The 27971-nt window shown below is 37.8% G+C and overlaps 1 protein-coding gene across 1 annotated transcript in view; it reads right to left on the bottom strand.

The window, feature by feature from the left end:
* Positions 1-7200, bottom strand: part of TPK1 (thiamin pyrophosphokinase 1) — a 380863-nt gene extending 373663 nt beyond the window's left edge. Inside the window, exons 1-2 of the mRNA XM_047752062.1 lie at positions 6996-7200; positions 6533-6591 (exon numbers count right to left, since the gene is read on the bottom strand). Of these exons, the coding sequence (XP_047608018.1) occupies positions 6533-6575 (43 nt within the window). The 5' untranslated portion in view covers positions 6576-6591; positions 6996-7200. The remainder of the gene's footprint in view (positions 1-6532; positions 6592-6995) is intronic.
* Between the last annotated feature and the right edge of the window lie 20771 nt (positions 7201-27971).

The following is a 27971-nucleotide window of genomic DNA, read 5'->3' as shown; positions in this document are numbered from 1 at the left end:
ATTAATAATTTCATACATATAAATAATTCAATGAGCATATTAGAAAATATAGAATTCAGGAAACAATAGTTCTGGAAGATTTGCCTTACTGGACTGAACACATTTAGTAAAATAAGTAGTTGACTCCTTTGAGAATTAGAAAAATGAATGTAGGTTTTCAAAAATTAATAATCAGTATAATAAAGCTCATTAGTGCAGAGCATTTCACATCTGCACAGACTCTACTTCTTAAACATGCTTTTTATACTTTATAGTAGCTTAAATTTGCCCAAGGAGTTCATGTGTGTATATATCCTAACTTTACATAGGTAAAGAAACTAAGTTTCTAACCAATTAAATGACATGCCAAAGGTTAAGTAACTAATGAAGAGGATAGCTAACACTCAAACCTGGGACTCCTAGTTTCAAAACTTTTCTAAAGGCATTACCCTGTTAAAGCATTAAAACTACACCCAAGCACATAGTGTTATGTAAATGTTAGTTATTACAAAAATTTGTAATACAATTATGTTGACTTGATCAAGTGTGAACTCTTAATACTCAGAAATGGGAATTCAATTCATAATGAACTTCAGCAACGGTAATTCAGTTTAGAATAAGTAACTCCCAAGCATTATGGTCAAGGGAATTTTTTTTTAATTTAAATATACATAATCTTTTTTGCAAAGAAATATAGAGTGATAGATAAAAGGCTTCCTAGCATAAATTTATGATGAAATTAAGTGGGAAAAATAAAATGGAACTTTTCGGTTGGAGTTTATTATGTATTTTTAAGTGAATGATGACTCATATCAAATTGCTGTATTTTTTATCCATCAGATCCACTTCAGAGTGAAAGCGCTTTATTTAAAACGTCAATATTCAATACTACAGGGGATTTAAAATGTGAGGGAAAACTGCACTAGATTTAAAAAGACTGAACCAAATGCACAGGCAGTCCTGGTTTGGAACAAGCACCTGGAAAAGTTATTTTGAGGATGAGACAATTTAAATATTGTTGGGTACTAGATACTATGAAATCTGATATGGAAATGTGAAGTTATCTACTAAATAAGCAACTTACAGTGTGCTCTCATTTTGGTTTAGAAATACCTGTGTATTTATACACAAAAAATATCTAGAGGAATATAAATACCCACATACCAAAAGTACACATTCATGGAGATAATAGTGGTAATCTCTGAGAGGCTGAAATATCGCATTTTTTATTTCATTGTTGTTTATCTGCACCTTCTTTTTATAATACACATGTACTACATTGTAAAAATATATTAAAATGTTTAAATATCAGTATTTTTAGTAAACCAGAAATTAAAACCTCTGTAATTGGTTGCTCTGTGACATAAGTTTGTGAAATACGCACATATAAAATAATGATTCTGAGGATGGTTTGACTCTTTACTTCTATTTTAGCTACAAAGTGTTAAAAATAAATAAAATTTACTTTCAACAGATGGAGTTCTAAATATAAAGCTTCATGATAAAAACTCAAATGATTACAGATACTGAAGAAGTGACAAAAAAAGTCCAGATTTATAAGAATATTTTGAAAAGGAAACTATATTTACAGAATTTAAAATGACAGTGTGCCCTTACCTGTTAAATACTGTTTACTAATTTAAAAAATAGATTTAGATAGAAAGTTTAGAAGGCAATAAGAAAAATAACTAAAATGTTTGCCTTCTTATTATATATCAGTTAAATGCTATACAGATACTCTAATCTTCATAAAAACTCTCCTTGTAAAGTGTCATTCTACTTTATTGATGACAAAAATCAAGATTTAAAGAACTGTATTGAGAATATGTAAAGAAACTCTTACTTTGTAAACGTGTGTGTGTGTGTATATATATATAAACATATGCATCAAATCAAAAATACAAAGTTATATAGCTACTGTATCTCAATTTTAAAAAATGCATACAAATTGATTTTTTTCAAATCAAAGAAGACCCAATAGAAAAATGTCAAGAGACAACCATTTCACTAAAAACATGTGAACGACCAAATAACAGGTGACAAGATCAGCATTCTGCCATAAGGGAAACACAAGTTAAAATCACAGAGACACTTCTACATACCCACAGGAGGCCTAAAAGTTAAGAAAAGCAGTTTGAAAAAGGACATTCCAAGTGATAAATGTAGCTCGAGCTTAAGCAAGAGTAATGCATCTCCAACAAATAAGTAAACAGTGGGGAGTTCAGCTTGGCTTGAACACAAAGAGGAGAGTGATTAACAAGTATTCCGGAAAAGTAGTTAAGAATCAGATCGTGAAGGGCCTTTAAGGTCAAGATAAGGACTTCCAACTTTTATATGATGAGCCATGCTGAACCATGGTATGGACGGTTAATTTAATTAAGCTTTAGAGCATAAAAAGACTCCTTTGTATAGAATGTTCCAAAGGTGGGAGGACACAAAAACGTTCAAAAGCTTTCTATCTCCTAACCTGCAATAAGTTTCTCTTTTGTCCACAATTTGGTTTTACCCTCACTGCTCAGCTCTTCTTTCAAAACCTTCACCTGTACTCTCTAACCTTCCTTCTCTTCACTCCACACCAGATGAACAGAACTTGCTCCTGGGACACAGGCGGCACTGCGCTTTCATTCAAGGAAGGCCCATCTACGGCAACACTCTTCTGCTTCCTCTAGGCCTCTCACAATTTATTTTTCTTTCTACAGCCACATATGCTGCACATGGAAGTTGCTGAGTTTAGGGCTGAATAAGAGCTACAGCTGAAGCCTATGCCACAGCCACAGCAATGGGGGATCCAAGCCACCTCTGAGACCTACACCCTGGCCTGTGGCAACGCCACATCCTTAACCCACTGAGCAAGGCCTGAGGATCAAACCCACATCCTCACTGAGATAAAATCGATCCTTTACCTGCTGTCCCAAAACAGGAGCTCCAAGTTTCTTGCAAATTTAAATCCATTTAAATTTAAATTTATAGACATCAGGTGGCTTTTCTGGATGCCCACCTCATATCTATCCATCCCATGATTTCTCTCCAACCTACCCTCATCTCCTTCTCCCCAGTTTCTACAGTTCTTGTGTGGGTCCTAATTCAATATCTAATTAGAATCCATCTTGTTTTGTTCTCAACTCCAAGACTGTAAACTTCTAGAGAAAAGGGATCACATGTGTATCCTCCATAGCACTTAGCATCAAAGGACACACACTAGCTAGCTAGCAGGTCCTCTAGATAACAGAAAGGCAAACATACCCTTTGATCCAGTAATTCCATTTCTGGAAATTTATCCTGAATAGCCCCAATAAATATGCAAAAGTATTACAAAGACTGTGACAATTAAAACTAAAAATACCCTAAATGTCTATTAAGAAAGCCTAGTTCCTTTGTGTCTATACTGCCCATTAATAAAACAAAACTTGGGATATCATATGGACCATAACAAGCTGGAAAGTGAAAAAAAAAAAGCTGCAGAAAAAGGGCATAAAACAGGTCCTATATTCATTTTTATATACACACACAATTTAGAAAAATACAAGGTTCTAGAATGATAATCACTGCCAAGTAGGATGGACTGTGCAGTGTTAGAAACAAGATAACAGGTCCAAAGCGTAGTTGATTATGCTAAGCACCAGGTTATCAAACCCAGACTCAATGTTTAACCCAGTTATGTACAGTTTCAGCTCTCCCCAAAGTGGAATCTTAAACCAGCCAATCAGGAATCAATCAAGCAGCACCAGTGAAATCATCTGCCAGACAGGCCCCTGCCATCCCCAAAAGGAAAGTAACCTTCCTAGAACCAATCGACTTTTTGTTAGTGTAACTTCCTTCTTTCTGCTCCCTTCCTCCTACAAAAATCTTTCTTTTTGCACAACTCCTACAGGCTTCTTTCTGTCTGCTGCACTGCATACTGCCCAATACAAGAATTTTTGAACAATCATTGAGTAAGATCTGTAATATTTATTTACTTGAATCTTGTTTTTTAACATTAGAAACACTTCTACTTTGTTAAAAAAAAAACTGAACAAAGAGCACATACAATGTTTGTAATATAAGAATATTGATATATTTTCATACACTGCCTCCAAAGAATAATTTACCAATGTACAACATAAATCCATTTTATTTAAAACAAGAGTAATAATCTGCTGGGGTATATGTACAAAAATAAATATTTAGAACATGTGAACTGTTAATAATAGCTACTTCGGGAGTTCCCATTGCGGTGCAGCAGAAGGGAATCTGACTAGGAACCATGAGGACACAGGTTCGATCCCTGGCCTCGCTCATGAGCCGTGGTGTTAGGTTGCAGACACAGCTCGGATCTGGCGTTGCTGTGGCTCTGGCTGCTACAGCTCTGATTAGACCCCTAGCCTGGAAACCTCCATATGCCGTGGGTACAGCCCCCAAAAGACAAAAAAAAAAAAAAAAAGGTTATTTCTAGAAGAGGTTAGAGTTGTTTTTCTTTAAATAACCATTTACTTTATAATTTTGTTACAGAAAACAAAGATTAAAAAATACATATTTCTCTGAGCTAGCGATCATTCCAGAGATGAGCATTTTGGTCCACTTAGCAATTAGTTAATTTGATGAGAACCAGTTTGGTAGATTGCCCACTACTAAATCTGGGTGAGCATTACAGATAAGCCATACCTACAAATTAAAATCACAGAAGTTATTAATAGACAAAAATACCCATCTGCTAGAAAGTATTAAATGTCTGTTTGATGAAGGGAATCCCTCTAAACGTAAAAGTTAACCTTAAGTATTTACCTAATTACTATAAGGGGACAGGCATTTAAGGGGCTCCTCAGGACACCAACTTTTGTCTTTAAATATCTCTCACATAGCTAGACTCAAAGTAAACTTGCAAAGAGCCCTTGTTCCTAAATCAATGTTTGAGATGAGATAGGAATCTCTAGAAGCTAGGAACAAGAGGAAGAAACTAGAAAAGCAATCAAACCCCACAGAACTCCTCAAAGGAGACCAGGATCTGCCTGGTGGGGGATCTGTGCTTCATACCGGGTATCACAGTTCTTAACAGTCCCCCATGTGCCCTGTCCCAGTGAGGAGCTTCCAACTGTCTAACCGGAGGAGTCAAGACCTCCCTAAGCCTTTGATAAAAGACAGGGAGCAGAATGGTCCTTCCTACAATCTACTGCTCCAAACATTTTCCATCTCAACACTGACCCTCGGATCCAACCACTTGATCCTTCCAGCTGAAACTAATGGCTTACCACCACTGAAGCTAACTGCTTTACACATTCTATGACTCATTTATATGCACAATAACCCTGCGAAATATTCCCACTTTACAGACAAAGAAACTGAAATACAACCTGCAAAGCTAGGATTTAAACCCAGAGATCCTGATGCCTCACTCCAATCTTTACCACGCAGCACTCTCTCCATGATATACCTCTTTCAACCTAGAAAACACTAGAAATTTGTCAGTAAAGTGCTTAGGTTTAGAAACAAATCTGAGTGTCCACCGGCCAAGTGAATCCGGAGTTTACTCTTGGAAATATTGCTGGCCCTGCTACTGTTGACGAACTGAGCACTATGAAATTTCATTTACAAAATGTTTGTTTGCCAATGCTTTTCTTGACTTATGATAAGCTGTTCAGAGTAATAATTAAATACTCAACTTCTTAACAGAGTCAAATATATCTGGTTTCAGATTCTAGTTCCATTACTACCTGTTTCCTTCACCTATAAAATTAAAGTATGTGCAAACAATTTAACACTGCAAATGACTGGAGAGTAAGGAGTCTGTGTCCCCTGCTATTGTTAGTCTTTGTTTTACCATAAACATTGCCAGAATGTGGGAACACTGACAAATTCAATACCCCCAAAAAATGTTGAATTCATATTCCAGAAAACAACTTTCAACATTAAAAAGCTATACACTGTTTAAATTGGTGAACTGATAAACTAGAAGTTCTACCCAACAGTAACACATTAAAACCTAGTAAGTAAAACATGTTTAAAATTACGAAATTATCGTACAAGTCTGTTACCACCCATGATAATGAATGCAACTAACAATTAGCCTCAGAAAAACTCATTCTCCGATCTATTTCCATGCGAATTACACCATTTTAAAATAAATCCTTATGTATCTTTAAACCATTTTTACTGGGTAATCTCGGGCATTTTTGATGGATTTAAAATGGGCACAATGGATAGGCAATAATAAAAACAATAAAGGCTGATCTTTACCCCTTGGCGTCTAATGTTCTGCTATGTTAGAGATTAGTTCAGACGGTTGTTAGGAGCCTCAGAACCAACATTAAGACAGGGCTTATTCTTCTCCAGGTGGAGAATATGAAGTACATCATCATTTAGTCCTAACGACGACGCTATATGTAAGGACTAATAACTATTCTCGTTTTTTTCAAATAAGGAAATTAAAGCACAAAAGAGGTTGAGCAATATGCGTAGAAGTAGATCAGAACCAAACTAGAAACCATTCTGGGTCTGTAGTCCAGCCTTTTTAATCTCATCAGGGCTCTGGGAAGGTGCACACCAATGTCACTGTAAAGCGTGGAAAGAAATACAGTACCAGTGGGAAGCAGGGGTTCCAACGGGGTAATGGCATGCTCCATATCGGATTACTGGCCTCTGCATTAAAAATATAAAAAGGCCACATTAGAACTTCTGTCTAATTAAACAGCGCGCGAAATCGCTAGGGCAGACGACCGCTTTTATCCCGTACTGCGGGGCGAATCACAGAGCGTCCGCGCTCCCGGCGTGCGGGCCCGGGCACAGCTGGCCAGGCGCGCGGCGGCGGGGAACAGCAGGGACGCGGGAGGCCCGGGTATCCCGGGATGCCGGACGCGCGTGGCAAAGCAGCTGGCGCCACGCGTGCCTCCACCGGGCCACCCCCTCCAGCCTCTCCTAGCGCCGCGGTCACTATCTGGGGGCCGCAGGAGCGAAGGAAGCCGGAGAAACGGGGTGAGCGAGGGACAGCCGCCTCCTCTCTGCCCCGTCCCACCGGCGGCCCGCCGATCTGCTGTCGCACTTACACAAAGGCGGGTGGAGCCACCCGTGAGCTGACCGTAGGCTGCGGGAGCGAGAGTGATCGAGCGCTCGGCGCTCGGCTGAGGTGCCTCGGCGGCGCGCGGGCCCAGCTCGCCGATTTAAGGAAAGGGCTGGCGAGGCAGCCCCGCCTCCTTCCGGGAGCTAGCCGCTCGTGCCGGGCGCGCGCCCCGCCGGAACTGCGCGTCCTCGGCGGTGGAGGCGCAGGACTGTCCTTCAGCTTGTCAGCCGCTCTCCTCCCGAGCAACCGTACGTTCTAGACCGGTTCTGCCCTGGACCCAGCGCTGGGATTTCTGCCTAGGGCTCGTCACTGGACGTTAACCCGGAGGCCACTATTTGCTCCGAACCGAGCGTTAACTTCCCCGTCACCCTTCACCAGTCTGGGATCATTGCCAATCAAACGTCCGACGTTATCCACAGCCCTTATTCTCTGTCACCTCTGGCTTGCAGCTTGTATACCTAAGCAGCATGCCTTTGTTAAAGTATTACGTAGCTTGGTGGAAGCAGAGAATGTTCTAGTTGGAGGGACCTTTAAGCCACCTACTTGGAACTCCACCCGTTGCAGCTCCACCAGCTCAAACACTCCTAGGTTGGCACAGCCTTTTCCAGGAATGAGCAGAAAGAGTTAAGACCCTCTAGGCTTTACCTCTTCCAAGGCTAAACTCTTGTTCTTTCAAGGTTCTTACATGCCATGATTTTCAGACTCCACCCATATATAGGGCCACATCCGTGGTATATGGAGGTTCCCAGGCTAGGGGTCCAGTTGGAGTTGTAGCCACCGACCTAGCCAGAGCCACAGCAAGTAGGGATCTGAGCCGCATCTACGACCTACACCACAGCTCATGGCAACACAGGTTCCTTGACCCAGCCAGGCCAGGGATCAAACCCAGGTCCTCAGAGATACTAGTCTGGTTTGTTAACAGCTGAGCCACGATGGGAACTCCCATACCCAGTATTTAATTTTGCTCATACAGCGGGTTGAGGATCCCGCCTTGCCGTGAGCTGTGGTGTAGGTCGCAGAAGCGGCTCAGATCCCACGTTGCTGTGTTTCTGGCCTAGGCCAGAGGCTACAACTCTGAATAGACCCCTAGCCTGGGAACCTCCATATGCGCGTGTGCGGCCCTAAAAGGACAAAAGAAAAAAAAAAATTTGCTCATAAAAGTATGGTGTGGAAGCTGGTGAGAAAGCACAACTGTCATGTGACAGATCGGCAAATCCCTGCGCTAAGAGAGTGATAGAATTCTAGCACGGTTTCTACCAGCATAAGGCCTGTACCTAGGACCTCACCCATTAAAATGCCTGTCTGAGAGAGCTCAGTGCCACCAGGAGCACCTACTGTTGGTTCTAGCCAACACCTGGTGACAAGCCTGTGACCTCCCAGAGGGCTTTCAATTGTGAATAGGTAGCTTTCAACTCAGAAGTGTCTCTCTGGAGGACCTGAGAACCATTCCTGGCAAATGTAGTCATCAAGAAGGATAGCACCTGTCTCCTAGTCTCTGTGGGAGGACAGACTCCTTATTTCGCCAACTGCCAGCTAGCGAACAAAGCAGCTCTAATCGCCCTTATTCTGACGGACCCTTTTTGATTTTTCACTTCTGTGACTCTATTGAACGCCCACTCTTCCGCCTCACATAGCCTCCTTTTAAAACTTACAGTCGCCTCGGCAGAGATAGATATGGAGCTCAGCTCTTTCTGGACTCTGAGTAGTTACTAAACAAAATCTGTTTTCAAGGCTTTCACTCATTCTCAGCTGTGTTTATCTTTGACACTGGTCACAATGTTCCAGAAGTGATCCAACCATACAAAAATACCACATTGCCCTCATTAATTTTTGCAGCTGCCAGAGCAAACAGAACTTCCAGGTATTTTTCATATCAATCACTATTAAACCAAGTGTACACCTCTCTCATAGTCAATTTTAGACCAAACTACTAAAGATGTCACATTTACAGTTGTAAAATTAAATATTATGAATTCGCCGTCACAGTTGCAGCAGGTGGGCCATTTCAACCTTGTCACCTACTAGCTGTGGGATATTGGAACTCTCCACAGTTTCCTCTGATATAAAATGGGAACAGTGTTGTCTATTTTGGAAAAGTTCTGTCAGGATCAAATGGCGTAGTATGGATAAATATGTTTGCAACAAATGTTTTGTCTTTCTCAGTCAATATTGTATCCCACTTAAACCTTAGGACACCTCTGTTTATATTTGCACCACACATCCTTTCAAAGTTTTTTATGTAGATCAAGTTTCTCCCAAGGTGATTAAAAAGAAAATTGAAATAGTAACTACAGCAAATTTCAAAAGTCTACGTTTCAAGATAACAGTGGTGAAACTAGAAGACAACAACCACAGGTAGAGGGAGAGGATGTAAAGGTAACAGACAAGTGGTTGCTACATTTATATCAGTTAAAGGCAAACAGACCAGTAAAAGGATGACCAAGGATGTTACCTAGGCCATGGTCATACTGCTCGCTGCAAATCAGACCAGTAAATCCAGAAATGGATTGTTGGAGCAAGGAATACTGACTTTATTTGGGAAGCCAGCAGACCAAAAAGATGGTGGCCTACTCTCCCAAAGAGCCATTTTGCTTGGGTTTGGATGCTAGTTTCTTTTATAAACAAAGGGAAGTGAAGAGGTAAAGTAAAAAAGGTGATAAATTGTAGCAGATATTTCCTGGTTCCAGGAAATCCCAAGGAGGGAATGTGTTCATTTCTTTTTCCTTCAGCCATTAATAGATGGGCCTGGTCAGGCTGTTTCCTATGATCGAAACAAAGGCATTTTAGCTTACTGCTCAAACATGGGAGGCAGGGTTCCCAGAGATAGACCATTATGTATACTTTAAGCTATAGGCAACATGCCTTTAGTGATTAACTTATAGCAAAAGCAATAAAATGCACAGGTTAAAGTAAAAGACACAGATTCAATGTGGAGTCAGATTTGTTCTTCCCTATTATAAGGATATATACAGGCAAATCACAAAAGGCATTCAAAGGCAATTAATGTGAAAAATACATGACCACTAGCATTGACAGAAGCAAATTTGAATAGTGAGATAAATTGACATGCCAGATTGCAAATAAGAGTTTAAATCACATACAAATTTACACTTATTGGCTAATTACTATGTTCAAGTCACTATGTTGACTTTCGTATTTTATAGAATTACCCTAAAATGTAGACTCCCAGAAAACAGGGACCAAATTTTAACTGGTCGCATTTGAATCCTCACACAACACAATTGCTGGCAAAGAGGAAGCAATCAATGAGTCTTTACAGAAGGTTCGTGATGCAATTGTTTGCAACAGCCTAGAATGCTCCTTTTCCAGTTCTCACAGCTGACTCATCTATCCAGCCTCAGCTCAAAACTGATTTCCTTCCCCTGGTAACTCTTTATCTCATCTAGGATTGTTTGTCTTCCTGCAGAGATATACTCACAATCTAGTTATTTAACTTACTTCTTTACTTGTTTATGATTTGCCTCCCCCTCCTAAAGTGGTAGCTTCCTAAGACCAGAATCCATAACCATTTTGTTGATTGCAACTTCTCCAGGCAAACAAGATATTTCACATATAGTAAAGATTCAATAAGTGTTTGTTAAATGGATTAAAAAGTGGAGGGGGGAAATGAAAAATTATAGGGCATCATACCAGCAATTATTTAAAAAATAAGCTAAATCAAAATGTTCTCATGTAGAAAAATGTCTGACAAGTGAACTTTATGAATGCAAGTGGTAAGAAAAAGCCAACCTATATTTTTAAAATGTATTTGGATATCCATACAAAGAGAATTGCTAAAAATGACCTCTGAGATAAAGGGATGGAGTACATAGGAGGGAGCAAGCCTAGAGAACTATCACTTCTAATTTATATACTTTTATGTTTTATCATTTAATTTTTTTTTGCATTATGCATACTAAATAAATTTAAGTTTGCATAAATGTACATTAAAAGCAAATTAGGAGTTCCTATTGTGGTTCAGTGGGTTAAGGACTTGATGTAGTCTCCATGAGGATGCAGGTTCAATCCCTGGCCTTGGTCAATGGGATAAGGATCCAGTGTTTGGTAAGCTGTGGCATACATAGAAGATGCTGCTCAGATCTAGTGTTAATGTGGCTGTGACATAGGCCTGCAGCTACAGCTCCAATTTAGCCTCTAGCCTGGGAACTTCCTTATGCTGCAGATGTTACCATTAAAAAAAGGGGGGGGGAATTAATTATCATAATTATTAATCCTTGTCATATTTTGGGCTTGCAGAGAAAGGAATATACACATATACATGGTACAATTTTCAGAGGAGAGATTCCATAGCTTCAACCAAATTTTCATTGGGTTCTATGACCCCCAAAAGTTCCATGGGGTAGGAAGGAAATTCTAATAGTAGGTTATGCATTTTCTCCAGGATAAAAAGAGGCTGTCCCATCTCCCTCCCCAATTTTCTTCCACTCTGCCTCCATTTTCTTGAGCCAGCAGAGTTCAAAATATATGGTATGTTGTTCCAAAAGATTCTATAATAAAATTTTTCTGCAGCAAAATAAGTTTTGAAAACACTGCACACTGTTACCAACCTCCTTTGAGATTTATAGCACATTATCCATCTCACGCAGATCAGAAGTAAAGTTGTTTATCTCCAAACCCAGAATATCTCAAAGACATGGGAGCATGTAGCACTGTTTTCTTGTCATATCTATTAAAATCCTGCAGAACAGTTCTTCTCCAAAACTGTTGGGGGAAAGCTAGGAGAGGCTAGGAACACAGTGCTAACACCTCTTTGCACCTCTTTGCTTCAAGAGCTGTCCTCCCTACTGATGCCACTAATCAGCCTTGGAATTTCTGGTCTTTAACCGCTGCTATCAGCTGATTTACTTAGCAGTTGTTGTTGTTCAGAAATTCAAATCATTCTCTCAGCTTCAAAATGCATGTCTATCTGGATGTCACTTTAACAGCTTAAGCAATATTTCTAGCTGCCATCGGGATATTTCCACTTAAATATTTCACCATTACCTCTGATTCAAATGGCTAAAACTAAAATTATTAATTAATTCCTCCTTTCAGAGTCTCCGTTTCTTTCCTTGGTATCATTCTTTTTCTACACTCCTTGATAAATAGCTTTAATTTGCCTTTTCTTTCCTTCTATAAACTCGCAAGATGCCAAATTTTGTTCTATTGATCACTTATTCGAGCCTGTTGAGGTCAATATGAATCAAGATTCTATCAACCTTGTCGTTTCCTCTCAACCATCAATCAAAATTCTCATTATTTTAAAGCATATCTAAAGTATCATCTTCTCTGAAAAAGTCTTTCCTGAGATTCACTCAAGCCCCTCACAATTAATTTCATTTTGCTTTGTAAGCTCATGACATTCTTTTGTGCTTCTTTTATAGCCGTTTCCACTGTCTGATACACTGTGGTTCATTTTAAATGAGTGTCACCTTGTGGTCCCAGAAGGCTGCTTGAGCTCCAGCCTTCACCTTTCCAATTTAAGCATTAGATAGGAGGAAGGGCAAAGAAGATATACCGCCTACCTTATGAAAAGATGTAATAGACATGTACCTGACAATTAAGAGGGTGATTTTTTTTTTTTAATCTTTTTTGGCCACCCTGGGGCATATGGAGTTCCCAGATCAGGAATCAGATCTGAGCTGTAGTTGCGACCTAACACTGAAACTATGGCAACTTGGAATCCTTAACCTAGTCTAGAAGGATGCTAAGTGCCTAGGAGGTGTATAAATATCTATTAAATGAACTGATGCCCTAATTTCGGTTTTCCTTTAAAATCCAAGCGGTGGGACCATGCTTGTTACTGAAATAATCTTAGTCGTTTTTGAAAGATAATCGTATGTTGTTTTGTTTGTTTTTTGGTTTTGCTTGCAACAATTCTAGCTGCCCTATATTTTTCCCTTTAATATTACTCGGCCATAAAAAAGGGCAAAATAATGCCTCGTGCGGCAACATGGATGCAACTAGAGATTCTCATACTAGGTGAAATGTCAGAGAAAGATAGATACATGCCATATGATGTCACTTAAATGTGGAATCTAAAATGTGGCACAAATGAACTTATATATGAAACAGAAACAGACTCACAGACATAGGGAACAGACTTGTGGTTGCCAGGAGGGAGGAGATGGAGTAGGATGGACTTGGAGTTTGTGGTTAGTAGATGCAAACTATTACATTTAGAATTGAGAACCAATGAGGTCCTACTGTGCAGCAAGGAAAACTATATCCAATCTCTTGTGATAAACCATGATGGAAGATAATATGAAAAAAGGAATGTATGTATATGTATGACCGGATCACTTTGCTGTACAGCATAATCTGGCACAACATCGTACCTTAATCTAAAAAATTGAAAAATATTTTAAAAATAAAAAAAATTTTAAAAGGAAGGCTAGGAAATGTAATCGGATGAGATGCAGTAGGGTCAGATAAAAATGGGTGCTATTCCTAAACAGGAAAAGGAAAACAGATGTTTACGGCAAACTAGTCAAATAGTATGTGCCTCACCAGGCTTGGTAGTATCTGCAGACTGCTGCCCTCCTCCGCGCTTGCACCTCTGATCTAGTCCCCAAATGGTGGCTGAAGCGTGCTCTCTCTCCCTCTAACTCTCTCCTTTCTTTCTCTTTTTAGGGCTGCACCTGTGGCACATGGAAATTCCCAGGCTAGGGGTTGAATTGGAGCTGTAGCTGCCAGCCTACAGATCAGATCTGAGCTGCACTTGTGACCTACACTGAAGCTATGGCAACTCAGAATCCTTAACCTAGTCCAGAAAGACAGCCACAGCAACGCCGGATCCTTAACCCATTGAGTGAGGCCGGGGGTATTGAACACCCATCCTCATGGATTCTAGAGGGGTTCTTAACCTGCTGAGCCACAACGGGAACTCCTAAAGCTCTCTTTTTAAATTGTAAAACTCATATGTCCCTGCTTGCTGAAAACTCATCAGACGATTTAAGGATAAATCCAAACTAAAAAGGTCCTGAATAACCTGAACTTTTCCTGTCTCCAACTTTATATTATTCTTCTCCTCACACGCATGCTTCTGTTGTGTTTTTAAAACAGAACAAGTCCTTTCTGCTTCTTTTTCCCTCTGTTGGAATGCTCACCCATGTACTCCACCAAGTTCCTCACATAGTTGACTCAATCTAGTTTAAGGGTTAACTTTTCAAAGAAGGCTTCCTTGATTTCCCTTTGTAAAATTACCTCCCCTAGTTACTCTCTATCTAGCACACTATTTCTTTCTTAGAACACTTATCTTGTTAACTTATGTTCTGAACTTCTTTTCCATGATGAAGCAGTATTTGGCCTGATCTGTTTCACGGCTAAATTTTGAATGTCACACACCATACATAATATATAGTTAGCACTCATTGTAAATGCATATATATGTATATATATTTATGTGTATATATATATGACATGAATTACATAATTTATACAAAATGTATAATTTATATATTATTATATAAAAGTATTTGTGAATAACTTATTAACCACAAAAAGATGTACATATTACAAAAAAAAATCTAGTATACCATAGAGTAAATAAGAACTAAAAATATTATTTATTCATTGTATGGATAGCACTTAATGCATAAAATGTTTTGGGAACAACTGACCACTCCGTGAACTCCCATTGACACTTTATAGGCTGGAAGCCCCTGACTTAATGGAAAACATTCTTGTTTTCATAGTCAGAAACCCAGTTTTCAGTACTGAAGGGGAACAAATTCTTATCATGTTTCAACCACTATTACATTTGTGACAGAGCAAGCTTCTATCTTGTTTAAGCCATTCTGATTTATGTATTTTTAAATGTCACTCAACCTTAGTCTGAACTGATACCTCAGATAAAAATGATGACTAATTGACCTAGAGTGATTCCACTAGAGATAAACAGAGGTGAAACAATTGGATATGTATTTTTAGATCAGAAACAACTCTTCCAGGTTATGCATCAAATATGGACCAAAAGAGATTTGCCTCCTACATTTTAGGCTTTTGCAAAAAGGTATATAGAAGCTTTGCTTGTCAAAATAAGGAGGACTAGTTAAGGGAGAGGGAAATGAGTTTAAAATGAATTTTTATAAATATAAGGACTATATGTATAAATGTGGGGGAGTGTGTGAAAAACTTTACCTTTGCCCTCTTACGGTCTCCAACTGGGCCTGAGAATTAAATTGATATAAAACAGATTAACAGGAAAAAAGCATACAGATTTATTTAAGTTATACATAACGTAGGACACCTCTTAAGGAATGAAGACCCAAGGAAGGAGCAAAATGTAATTATCTTCCTACAAGAAAATTAATTAAATGTATGGAGAGGTAAAAGGAAAAGAAGAGTTACTTTAACAGGATCTGTTTGTACAGAACTCTGTCTGGAATCCCTGCCTCTGGTGATAAGAATATTTCTTTCCTCTTGGAATACGGAGAGCCTACTTTCACATAGGAGTATTATCTCCTGCTTTCAGGAAGAAAGGAGAATCAGAATGTCTTCTTGCGCCTGCTGCTTTTCAAGGGTCTTTAGCTCAAAATAATCCTTATGCCAAAGTGGCCTATTTGGGGTGGTATATTCTGCCACCATTTAGTCCCTAAAAGCTTTGCATTATATGTGATAGTCTTGATGATTATGTGTTTTGAAATCAATAGAAATTTGGGGGCCTACAAAATATTTATGTTATAAATTAGTCCTGTTTTAAGAATTTTATAAATAATAAGACATACATGTGTTTAAGACACATTTATCACTAAAAAATAATAAAAATAAAAATAAGAACCTCAAAATAAATCTAAGAAATGTAATATTTTAATGGAATTTTACAAACTTTTTTTTAAAAAGTTATTAAAAAGACTTTCTACTAGGTATAGAAAAATATATATCACCATAGTAATTTTAAAAAAGTATCATTAGAATAGAAACAGATAGTTTAATACAACAAAATGGAGTTTAGAAAAAAATACCTATGTAGGAATTGAGTGTACAAGTGATATTTTAAATCAGAAAAATATAGTGGTATATTTAACAAATATTCTTGATGCAGTTATCTATACATGAAATGATAAAACTCAATTTCAACTTCACACCATATAAGGATGAATTTCTAATATATTAAAAGACAAAATAATAAGCAAAAGGTACTTACTGTATAGCACAGGGAACTATATTCAATTATCTTATAATAACTTATAATAGAAAAGATTCTGAGAAAGAGTACATTCACATACATATATACATACATATAACTGAATCACTTTGCTGTATTCCTGAAACTAACACAAAAATGTAAATCAATATATTTTATTTTTTTTTAAAGCTTAATGTAAAATCACATCCTATTTGTGTAAGGATTTTTAAAAATATTTGGATGAGGAAAAATCTTCCTCAGTAACTCACAAAACTTGAAAATCAAATCATATTTTTTGTTTGTTCATTTTTTAGGGCTGCACCTGGAGCATGTGGAATTTCCCAGGCTATGGGTCTAATCGGAGCTACAGCTGCCAGCCTATGCCAGAGTCACAGCAACACCAGATCCTAGCCGCCTCTGCAACCTACTCCACAGCTCATGGCAATGCCGGATCCTTAACCTACTGAGTGAGGCCAGGGATGGAACCCACTACCTCATGGTTCCTAGTCAGATTTGTTTCCACTGAGCCATGATGGGAACTCCTCAACTCGGATTTGACTAAGAAATTTAAACTCCTGTAGAATAAAGAGAAACTTCAAGAGACAAATATTTCACAGGGAAGAAATAAATGCAACATAAACATTAGGCAAAAGCCTGCTATCCAGAACACAAACAGAGCTTCTGGAAAAAAAAAAATAAGAAAAAAAGAAAGAATAGTTTATGGAAGGAAAAAGTACTAATGCCAATAACTATATCAAATTTTCTCAACTCTTTCTTTTTTTTCCAACTCTCTAATAAGCATTGGAATACAAACTGAAGGAATACATTTTTTATTAAAGACTAGAAAAGATCAATAATATCTAATGTTTAAGAGAACTTGGGATATGGGTATTTTCATATGCCTTTCTATATTATTAAGTGGGTAAATCTTTTTCTGGTAGGTGAATTTGATAATAGCTATCATTATTTCAAATTCACATATCCTGTGAACCAGCTAGTCTATTCTAAGAATCTGAGAATAGTATGTGCATATGTTTCAATGATGTATGCACATAGATGTTACTGTTGTATGGTCTGAAATATCAAAAAGTTAAAAATATCCACAATAGAGGAATGGCTGAATAAATAATACAACACAATCTGATGCAGTGATGAAGTAGAATGAAGCAGATCTCCATATACTTATATGAAAATATCTCCCCGTAAGGCAAAGTGCAGGATATCACGTAAAGCAACCATTCTTGGAGTTTCTCTTGTGGCTCAGAGGGTTAAGTACCTGACTAATATCCTTGAGGATATGGGTTTGATCCCTGGCCTCATTCTGTGGGTTAAGGATCTGGTATTGCCGCAAGGTGCAGCACAGGTTGCAGATGAGGCTCAGATTCATCATTGCTGTGGCTGTGGTATAGGCAGGCAGCTGCAGCTCCAATTTGACCCCTCACCTGGGAACTCCCATATGCTGCAGACGCAGCCCTAAAAAGAATAAAAAAAAAAGAAAGGAGAAAAAAAATTCTTAAACTTTGATGTTCGTTAGATTCACCTGAGGAGTGTCTTCAAAAATGTAGATTATCGAGGCCACACTCCCAGAGATTCTAATTACTAGGTCCAGGCTTTGACTCAGTGACCTGCAGTTTAATGAGCAATCCAGGTGATTCTGATGTAGTTACAACCATATTTCAGAAATGCCATTCTTAGTTCACACTTTCTTTTTCAAAAGTTAAGTGTATATTCATTCTCCAGGGGGCAGAAACAGCTTACTTAAACCTTATTTTTAACCAAGATATATATATATGACATACGTTTAAAATGTAAATAGCTATTTGAAGAAACGAGGAAACAGAGTATACACTGAAAACAAAGCCTGGAATTACAATACTAGGGAAATTCAAAAGTCATCTATTAGTAGGAGCTGCAAAGATCTATGCTTGCCCTGAGACACACACACACACACACACACAAACACACACACACGGAGTTCTAGCTACCTCTGCCTATTTTTCTGTAACTACCGTGCTCTGTTGACAACCACCTGACCCACATCTCACTTCTGCCAGATCAAGGTAAGACATTTTAGGACATCACCCCAATTCATAATTTTTGGTCCCTTTTTAGTATTAAAATATGCTTTTTTTGTATTGAAGTATACTTATCTTAACACTAAACTTAAATTAAAAGCTAAAATTAAAATAGGCTCAGTTATTAAGCTTTCATAGCTTTTCATTGTAAAACCTAGATCTTCTATCTGATTCAGAACTTCCATCCTCTCCCACCTCCCAAATTAGGCTTTTGGGAGGAGGGAAGACTAGCAATTTTGAGTGGAAGAGAAAGCACCATATTCTGTCATATCCCTGGATGCTTCTTGGGGATTAATGTTCACCTTTGGTGTGTGAAAAGGGAGAGGGTAAACAGACTGCCAAGGTAAAATTACTGTTTATCTTTAGTTTTCTTGAAGACATCAGTGTGAACTGAAAGTTACATCATTATATTGCACTGGTGAAAGAATCACCATGCATCATGAATGGAAAGATAAAGGAATCAATTCAAGACAGCTCTTATGGGTGAGTTCCCATTGTGGCACAGCAGAAATGAATCCAACTAATATCCATGAGGATGCAGGTTTGATCCATGGCATCACTCAGTGGGTCAGGGATCTGTGTTGCCCTGAGCTGTGGTGTAAGTCACAGATGTGGTTTGGATCCCACGTTGCTGTGGCTGTGGAGTAGGTCAGCAGCTGTAGCTCTGATTTGACCCCTGCTTGGGAACTTCCATATGCCACAGTTGTGGCCCTAAAAAGCAACAAACAAACAAACAGCTCCTAAGGGCTTAGCCTGCCACCACACATTGCAGATATGTTGGGCAAGACTGCAGCTCCTAATTTCCTCCACACACAATCTTGAGCCTATCTGCTGGCGATGGATCCTCCCAGGAACTAGTCACTCAAGGGTTTGGCCATAACCTTCTCAACTCCAGGCCACACCAAATTGCCTTATGCTTTGGTCTGGGTTCCTCAAAGTAAAACCTAAACCAGGGATTTTAATGCAAGTAGTTTATTTGAGGGTGCGCAATCACTTGTGAAGAGCTGTTATTAAAGAAAGAAGGAAAGGAAGGGTGCATAAGTCAGGTACCACTATAGGAGACTGGAGCTGAATCCTATGGGAAATATGGGTGTGCAGGGTGTGTGTGTGTGTGTGTGTGTGTGTGTGTGTGTGTGTGTGTATTTTGGGATTATCCTACTTAAAGGGTATTTATACAACAATTATTATACATCAATTTTTTGTTGTTAGTATATAATTCATTTTTATCTTGGCTTTGAATCCTGTAATCTTGCTTTATTCACTTATTAGTCATTTAACTATTTTTCTCCTAGATTTAGAGTTTACAAATCAAGTTGTCTGGAAATCTACTGATCATATTGTCTGCAATAAAGACAGTTTTATTTCTACCTTTCTAATCTGTGTGCCTTTTATTTATTCATTTATTTTTTGCCTTATTATATTGGATAGGAACTCCAGTGTAATTTTGAAAGCAAACTCTGAGAACAGACAATGTGGAAACTATGCCTTGTGCTAAAATTTACGCATACAGTACTGACTCTTTCACCACTAACTATGAGGTTAGTTGTAGGGTTTTTTGGAAATGTGTTTTTATCAGATTGAGGAATTTCCTTCCTGTTCCTTAGTTTGCTCAGATTATCACTGTAAATGTGTGTTAATTTTGTGAAATGTCTCATTTTTTGTGCCTATTAAGAAGATTATATGGTTTGGATTTCACCTCGTGGCTCAGTGATTAACGAATCTGACTAGGAACCATGAGGTTGCGGGTTCGATCCCTGGCCTCGGTCAGTGGGTTAAGGATCCAGCAATGCCGTGAGCTGTGGTATAGGTTGCAGATGTGGCTCAGATCCTGCATTGCTGTAGCTGTGGCGTAGGCCAGCAGCTATAGCTCCATTTGGACCCCTAGCCTGGGAACCTCCATATGCTGTGAGTGCGGCCCTAGAAAACACAAGACAAAAAAAAAAAAAAAAGGTTATATGGTTTTCCTACTTAATTTGGTTACTATGGTATCATATTGATTGATTTTCTAATGCTAAACCAGTGTTAACTCCTGGAATAAAAAACTGCTTGGTCATTTTGGATTATCCATTTTATATGTGGCTAGGTTTGATTTGCTCATATTTTGTTAAAGATTTTGCATCTATGTTTATGAGGAAATATTAATTACTGGTACTCCTTTCTTATAATATCTTTGGTTTTGGTTTCATGGTTAAGTCTAGCCTCATAAAATAAGTTGAGAAAAGTTCCTTTCTCTTGTATTTTCAAAAATTTATGTTGGATAGGTTTTATATTTCTTAACCATTTGATAGAATTCCCCAGTGAGGCCCCTTGAGCCTGGAGTTCTTTAGAGGGGAAAATTTTTAATTATGTATTCAATTGCTTTAAGAAATACAGGATTGTTCATGTTTTATATTTCTTCTTACATCAGTTTTTGTAATTTCTGTTTTTCTGGAAATATTTCCATTTCATCCACGCCATCAAATTTATTGCCATAATGCTACTAATAGTCCATTATTACCCTCTCAAAATCTGAAGAATCCATGGTGATGATCTGTCTTTTTCTGATACTAGCAATTTAGTTTTCTGTCTTTTCTTAGTTATTGCTTAGGTAGAGTTTTATCTATTTTATTAATCTTCTGAAAAGATGGTGTTTTTTTTTTTTTTTAATTTGTTTTCATTTTGGCTGCACCTGAAGCATATGGAAATTCCCAGGCCAGGGATCAAACCCTAGCACAGCAGTGACCCAAGCTGCTTCAGTGACAATGCCAGATCCTTAACCCGCTGCCACAGGAGAATCCCTGAAAAAAATTTTTTTTATTTCATCAATTCTCTCCATTGTTTTATTTTTATACTTTATGAAATTGCATTTTCATTTTCCTTCCTTCTTTCCTTCTAGTTATTTTGGATTTAACTTGCACTTCCTTTTCAGCTCCTTAAATTGAACTAAGGTTATTTGTTTTAGATTCTCCTCATCAACTGTTAGCATTTAAATCCACAAATTCCCCTTTAAACATTCTTTAAGTACTCACCACATTCCCACATGTTGTGTTTTATTATATTCAGTGCAAAATATTTGCTAATTTACTTTGATCCATGTACTCTTCAGAAGTGTGATATTTACTGTCCAAATATTCAGAAATTTTCCATATATATTTTTGTTATAAGTTTTAGTTTAATTCTACTATTGTCTGAAAACATACATTGTAAATTTATGTATCTGCTAAGATTGTTTTGGGATATAACATATCTATCCTGGAGACTGTTCCATGTGTACTTGAAAAGAATGTTGTTCTACTGCTGTTGGATAGAATGTTCCTTATATGTCTATTCCATTTAGTCTAAATTATGGGTCAAATCCACTGTTTTCTTAACTGATTTTCTGTCTGGATGATCTATCCATTATTGAAGTGAGGTAATGAAGTCCTCTAGACAATTACAATATTGTCTCTATCTCCCTTCAGCTCTCTTAGCATTTGCTTAATATATTTAGCTGCTCTGATGTTGGTTGTATATATATTTACAATGTTGCATATTCTTGATACCTTGATCCTTTTATCATTATATAGTGATTTTTTTGTCTCTTGTTACCATGTTTGACTTAAAGTCTATGTTTGATATAAGTAGAGCGACTCTGCTCTTTCTTGATTTTTACATTCATAGAACATCTTTCTCTATCTCTTTACTTTGAACCTATGTGTGTCCTAAAAGTTAGAGGGAGTCTCTTGTAGGCAGCATGTTGTTCATTCATTCATTGTTTTTAAACCATCCAATCACTCCATATTGTTTGATTGCTGTATTCATTCCATTTACATTATAGTAATTGCTGATAGGTAAGGACTTACTAATACCATTGCTTTCTGGCTATTTGTGGTTCCCTTGTTCCTTTCTCCCTCTCTTGCTGCTTTCCTTGTTGATGATTTTTCATAGTAGTATGCCTTGATTTCCTTCACTTTGTTTTTATGTATTTACTGTATGTTTTTGCTTCATGGGTACCATGAGACTTACAGAAAACATCTTATGAATATAACAGTCTATTTTACACAGATAGTGTCAATCACATACAGAAACTAACCTTTTATGCCTCACCCCTGTCATTTTATGTTTTTGATGTCATAATTTACCTCTTTTATATTATGTATTCATTAGCAAATTATTACAGTTATTGTTATTTTTAATGCTCTTGTCTTTTAACCTTTATTCTAGACTTAAGTGATTAATACTCCACCATATTACAGTCCTAGAGTATTCTGACTTTGACTCTATACTTACCTTTACCTGTCTGTTTTATACTTTCATATGTTTTCCTGTTACTAATTAGCATCCTTTCATTTTGTCTTGAAGAACGTTTTTAAGCATTTCTTATAAGGCAGACTGAATAGTGAAAAATTCCCTCAGCGTTTGTTGATTGTGAAAAGTCTTTATATTGCTTTCATTTCTAAAGGACATTTTCTGGGCAAAGTATTCTAGGATGGCAGTTTTTGTCTTTTACAACTTTGAACATATCATCTCACCCTCTTCTTTCTTGTAAGGTTTCTGTTGAGAAATCCCCTGATAGCCATAAGGGGGTTTCTTTGTAAGTTACAAGCTTTTTTTTTTTTCTTGATTCTTTTAAGATTCTCTCTTTGACTTTGTGTTTTGAACTTTTTTAATATAATGTCTCGGAGAGGAACCATTTAGGTTGATTTTGTTTGTTAACCTATGAGCTTCATGAGTTTTTATATCCAAATCATTCTACAGATGTGGAGGGTTTTCATTCATACTTTAAATAAGATTTCTGATTTCTTTTCTCTCTTCTCCTTCTGAAACTCCAAATTATTCATAAATTAGTTCTTTGTATAGTATCCCATAGACCATGCAGGCTTTTATCACTCTTTTTAAATTCTTTTTCTTTGTTTTCCTCTGACCAGATAATGTCAAAGTTCCTGTCTTCTGTCTCCCAGATTCTTTCTTCTATTTGTTCTATTATGGTGTTGGTGCTCTCTGTTGCAATTTTCATTTCATTCATTGTATTCTTTAGATACAGAATTTCTGTTTGGTACTTTTTTTTATGATTTCCATCTCTTGTCAAATTTCTCATTTTGTTTGTATATTGCTTTCCTTATTTCATTTAATTGTTTTTCTGTATTTTCTTGTCACTCATTGAGTTACCTTAAAAACAGCTATTTTGAATTCTATATTGTATAAATTGCAGATTTCCATGTCTTTGTTTCTTTGGGTTTGTTTACTAAAAGATTATTGTGATCCTTTTGTAGTTTATGTTCCTTGAAGTTTTCTGTTGCTATCTTCACATTTGAAATGGCTGTCATCTCCTCCAGTTTTTACTAATGACCTTTAGGGGAGAGTTACCTCCCATTAGACCTGCTAGAGATTTTGAGGCTGTCTCAGACTTTCTTTGGGTACACCTGCTCCATATTTCTTGTTCTCTCTTGTGGCAGAATTTTAAAGCTATAGGCCTTCTCTGGATCTTGCAACAAACCAGGTGTGTGCTTATAGCCTTTCTTTTGTTTTCCCAAAAATAACTCTAAAGCTCAAGCTTGTGGTCGTCCCCCAGCCTGCTGATTTGGGTCTATTTTGTGTGTGCTCATTAGTCATCTGTCAAGGATTTCTCTCTCTGCTACTGTCAGGAGCATGTACAGGTAGCTGGGCAAAGGCTTGGGAGGTGTGTGAGTTAAGTGCATGGAGTGGAATGGGTGCCTATGGACTAGCTAGAGGGATCTGCATGTTAGATGTGCCCACTGTCTTGGAGGTGGGCTTCTTGACAGAGTCCATGGAAACTTATTATGATCTACCTTGTTTTTAATGCCCTATTCATCCTATATTAAGCTTTTCCAGCATCTTCCTGCCACTCAGTCATATAGCTCACAGTTCTGTACTCTGGGTGAAGCAAGAGAGAAATAAGCCTCTTTGGCAGCATACTGCATAGTTAAGGAAGCTATGTGCTCCCTCACACACATTTTTTTCCTGTAGGAGAAATCACAGCTGAGATCTCTCTTGACCTTAAGCTGTGCCACCTTGGGGGAAGGATGATGTGAGTAAAATCATGCCTCTCCTTTTAACTACTCCAATGCATCCGATTTTTTGCTCTGGTGGTGTATTGGAGCTTCTTCTCTGGAAACCTGTACTTCTAGAAAGGGTCTTTCATCTGTGGGTGCTGTTCTAAGACATGTTTTCCAGAGGCTCTCAGACTGGGGCTGATAGGTGCTAGAATTGGTTCACAGGCAACTGTGAAATCCACAGCCAGAACTGAGGTCTGTCTGCATATTACCCAGCACATGGGTAGAAAAGTTTCCTCCTGAGTCCCTTAGCATATGGTGCTAGATCCTAGAGCTCCCTTAAAGGCACTTTTGCCCATTGACAGATGCCAACAGATACTTTCTGTTGTTGTGGGGCAACAAATGCAAATGATATACAACCATCATGTTGACATCACTATGAATTTTTCATTTTAAATATTGTAATTTTAAATACTAAAAAATCCATTTTATTATTTTAAAAATAACTTTCATTTTCCTCAAAATCCTTGCGCATGATTATAAAAGGTATTTGAAATTCCTTATCTGCATTCCATCATCCTTGCCATTTGGGGTTCTCTTCAGTATCTTTGTCTTTCTTCCCCCTATGGATCAATTCATTCTGCTTCTCTGCATGTCTAGCAATTTTTGGCTTAATGCTGTATATTATGATTTTTATCTGGTTTGGTGCTTGAATTTTGTTTTCTTCTTTTAAAGATCTTAAAGTTTGTTTTGTTGGGTTACTTGAGGGTCTGCCTTATATTTTGAGATTTGTCTTCAGGTTTTGTTAGGGCAAGTCTATAGTAGCTTTTACTCTAGGACTATTTGGCCCTAGTACTAAGGGATGACCCTTCTGAGTTCTGTAATGAGTGCCCTGTGTATTTAACAGGTTCTCTCCTCTCTGGCTGAATGGAATCCCAGTATCTCCCAACATGTGTGAATACTGGGAATCATGAGCTTATGGTTTTCTGGTTGTTGTGATTCAGCTGGTCTTCTAGACCCATGGCCAGAGTTGAATTCAATTGAAGACTTGAAAGGATCTCCATGCAGATTTTTGAAGCTCTTTTTCTTCACAGTTTCTGGTAATATTTTCTGCAAATCCCAGCATCCATGGCCTCCTCAAATTTTTAATCTGTGGTTTTATTTCTTTTTTTTTTGTCTTTTTTGCTATTTCTTGGGCCGCTCCTGCGGCATATGGAGGTTCCCAGGCTAGGGGTCCAATCGGAGCTGTGGCCACCAGCCTACGCCAGAGCCACAGCAACGCAGGATCTGAGCCGCGTCTGCAACCTACACCACAGCTCAAGGCACTGCTGAATCCTTAACCCACTGAGCAAGGGCAGAGACCGAACCCGCAACCTCACGGTTCCTAGTCGGATTCGTTAACCACTGCGCCACGATGGGAACTCCATGTGGTTTTATTTCAATTAGACAATTAGTTTTGCTTATATTTCTCCATCTATACAATAACTTGGAAATCACTTCCAGATAGAAAGCTGAGATGATCATAGGGCTCATCTTGTTTCTCTCTTCTCTAAAGAATAACAGTTCTGCTCTGTTTCATACTTTATGCAATTTTTTAGTTGTTTATGCAGGAAAGCAGGTTTCGTTTCAGATTTTTCTGTGTGAGAGTAAGATCTTTTCATTAAGTTTAAGATTGTAACTTGAGTCCCCAAAAGTTTGTTGGAAGCTCTGTGTTTGTGGTGAGGAGTTTTGACTGTGTGACCACATAATAGAATGGGTAATTGATTTCATTACCTTTCCTCATAACAGTCATTATCTCTAAAACCTTTCTTTTGGGCATCTCACTTTGAAATTCAATTATTCCTGAGTTCAGATCTTTTTCACTTAAATAGCTTGAGGAGATAAACCATTTATTTTCTGTTAGGGTGGTCCAGCAATTCTGTCTTGAGTTTAGCTTTTTTCTGTCATTTAACCTTATTCTGAATGTATTTTTTCACTTAAATTTTTTAATATTTTCAGAATAATTTTTTACATTTATTTTAAAATCTGGATGATCTTTTATTCATACTGCATTATATTACTATGATATCTTTTCTTACTTTTAACTCTTTAATCATTTAAAGTTTATTTTATAGTCCCTTTCTGATTGTTACATCATCTGCAGTTTTTATGTCTTAATTCCCTTATTGATTGTTTGTCTATGGACACTTTCACATTGTTACTTGTTTCCTTATGTAGAAACAAAGTGTTTGATTATATCTAAACAGCAGTTTTGTGTTTGCTTATGACAACTCCCTTTGGATTTCAATATTTCTGAATTAGATTTTACTTTAAATTTCAGTTTACAGTTTTTGTATCAATGAGTGGCAGAAATCTAATTCTCCTTAGTTCATTCACAGCTGATTTTAAAATTTCCATTCCATTCAATACACTGAATAAAATACAGGGGATCTTCCTTGTGGTTTTCCCGGCTGAGTTTATGAATGAAGGAACATTTTGCAAAATTTTATTTCTGGCAGTCCTATGTCTTTTGCTTCAAATGTGCTCTGGTGTTCTGCTGTCCCCGTGTAAGATCTATATGAGGGTCTGAATCTGTATTAACAACACCTGAGTCAGTATGAACATATATGTATGCATGTGTGTATGCACACACACATATACACATAAATGCCTAATACACATATATCTCAAAAGGCATATGTATATACATTTATATATGGATATGTTTAAATATATTCAGCATTTCAAAATATTAATAGTAAGAGGATATGTCTTCTACATCAGTTTTCTGACATACAGCTTGAAGGTTCCTGAAATTTCTTTGAAATGTTGTGATTACTATGTGTATGCATGTGGACCATGTGTGAGCAGGGCAGAGGAACAAAGAAGGTACAGTTTCATTTTGAATTACAGAGGATACTTAACATGCTCAGTGATGAAATCACATGCTTTCTCTCCTTCAGAACTACACCTCCTTATAGTCCAATTCCACAACTTCTCTCTTATACATTCTCATATAACCACACATCAAATGCTTTCCATCATACTTTCTAAAAATTTCTTCCAGTTGGCCATGTGTCAGGCTCCATATTTCTGGCTCCATCATCTATCACTCAGGCAACATCCCCTGAAAAAAATCTACATTCGATCTTGTCCCCACTTTTCTCACAGTGATGGCATAGCAATCACTCTTTTTTTTTTTTTTTTGTCTTTTTGCCATTTCTTGGGCCACTCCCGCAGCATATGGAGGTTCTCAGGCTAGGGGTCTAATCAGAGCTGCAGCTGCCAGCCTACGCCAGGGCCACAGCAAACCGGGATCCAAGCCACGTCTGCAATCTACACCACAGCTCACGGCAACACCGGATCATTAACCCACTGAGCAAGGGCAGGGATTGAACCTGCAACCTCATGGTTCCTAGTCAGATTCGTTAACCACTGCGCCACGACGGGAACTCCTAGTGATCACTCAAACACAGGTCTGATCAAGTCATTCTTCTGCCTAAATGACCAAATGGTTCCAAATATTCTTGGGATGAAGGGAAAAATCCTTAACATGACCCAGCTCATCCTTCTCTTTCTTCATTCTCCAGCCTCATGTACATATTTCTTTAGCACGCTGACCTTTCAGGTCCTTGAGCGAAACAAGTTCTCTTACAGCTAGGGTCCTTTGCGTATACTACTTGCTCTGCTTGTAATATTGTTCTAGAAAACTACTTATTTCTGTAATTTTTTTGTTGAATGTTCCTATTTCCTCATAAACTATAAGTTCCCTGAAGATAGAGGCCAGGTTTGTTCCATCTCTTAAC

The sequence above is a fragment of the Phacochoerus africanus genome, chromosome 11 (genome assembly GCF_016906955.1).
Source record: "Phacochoerus africanus isolate WHEZ1 chromosome 11, ROS_Pafr_v1, whole genome shotgun sequence".
NCBI classification, from domain to species: Eukaryota; Metazoa; Chordata; class Mammalia; order Artiodactyla; family Suidae; genus Phacochoerus; species Phacochoerus africanus.
Note: the sequence above shows the minus strand (reverse complement) of the source record. Positions and strands in the feature narration are given on the sequence as shown.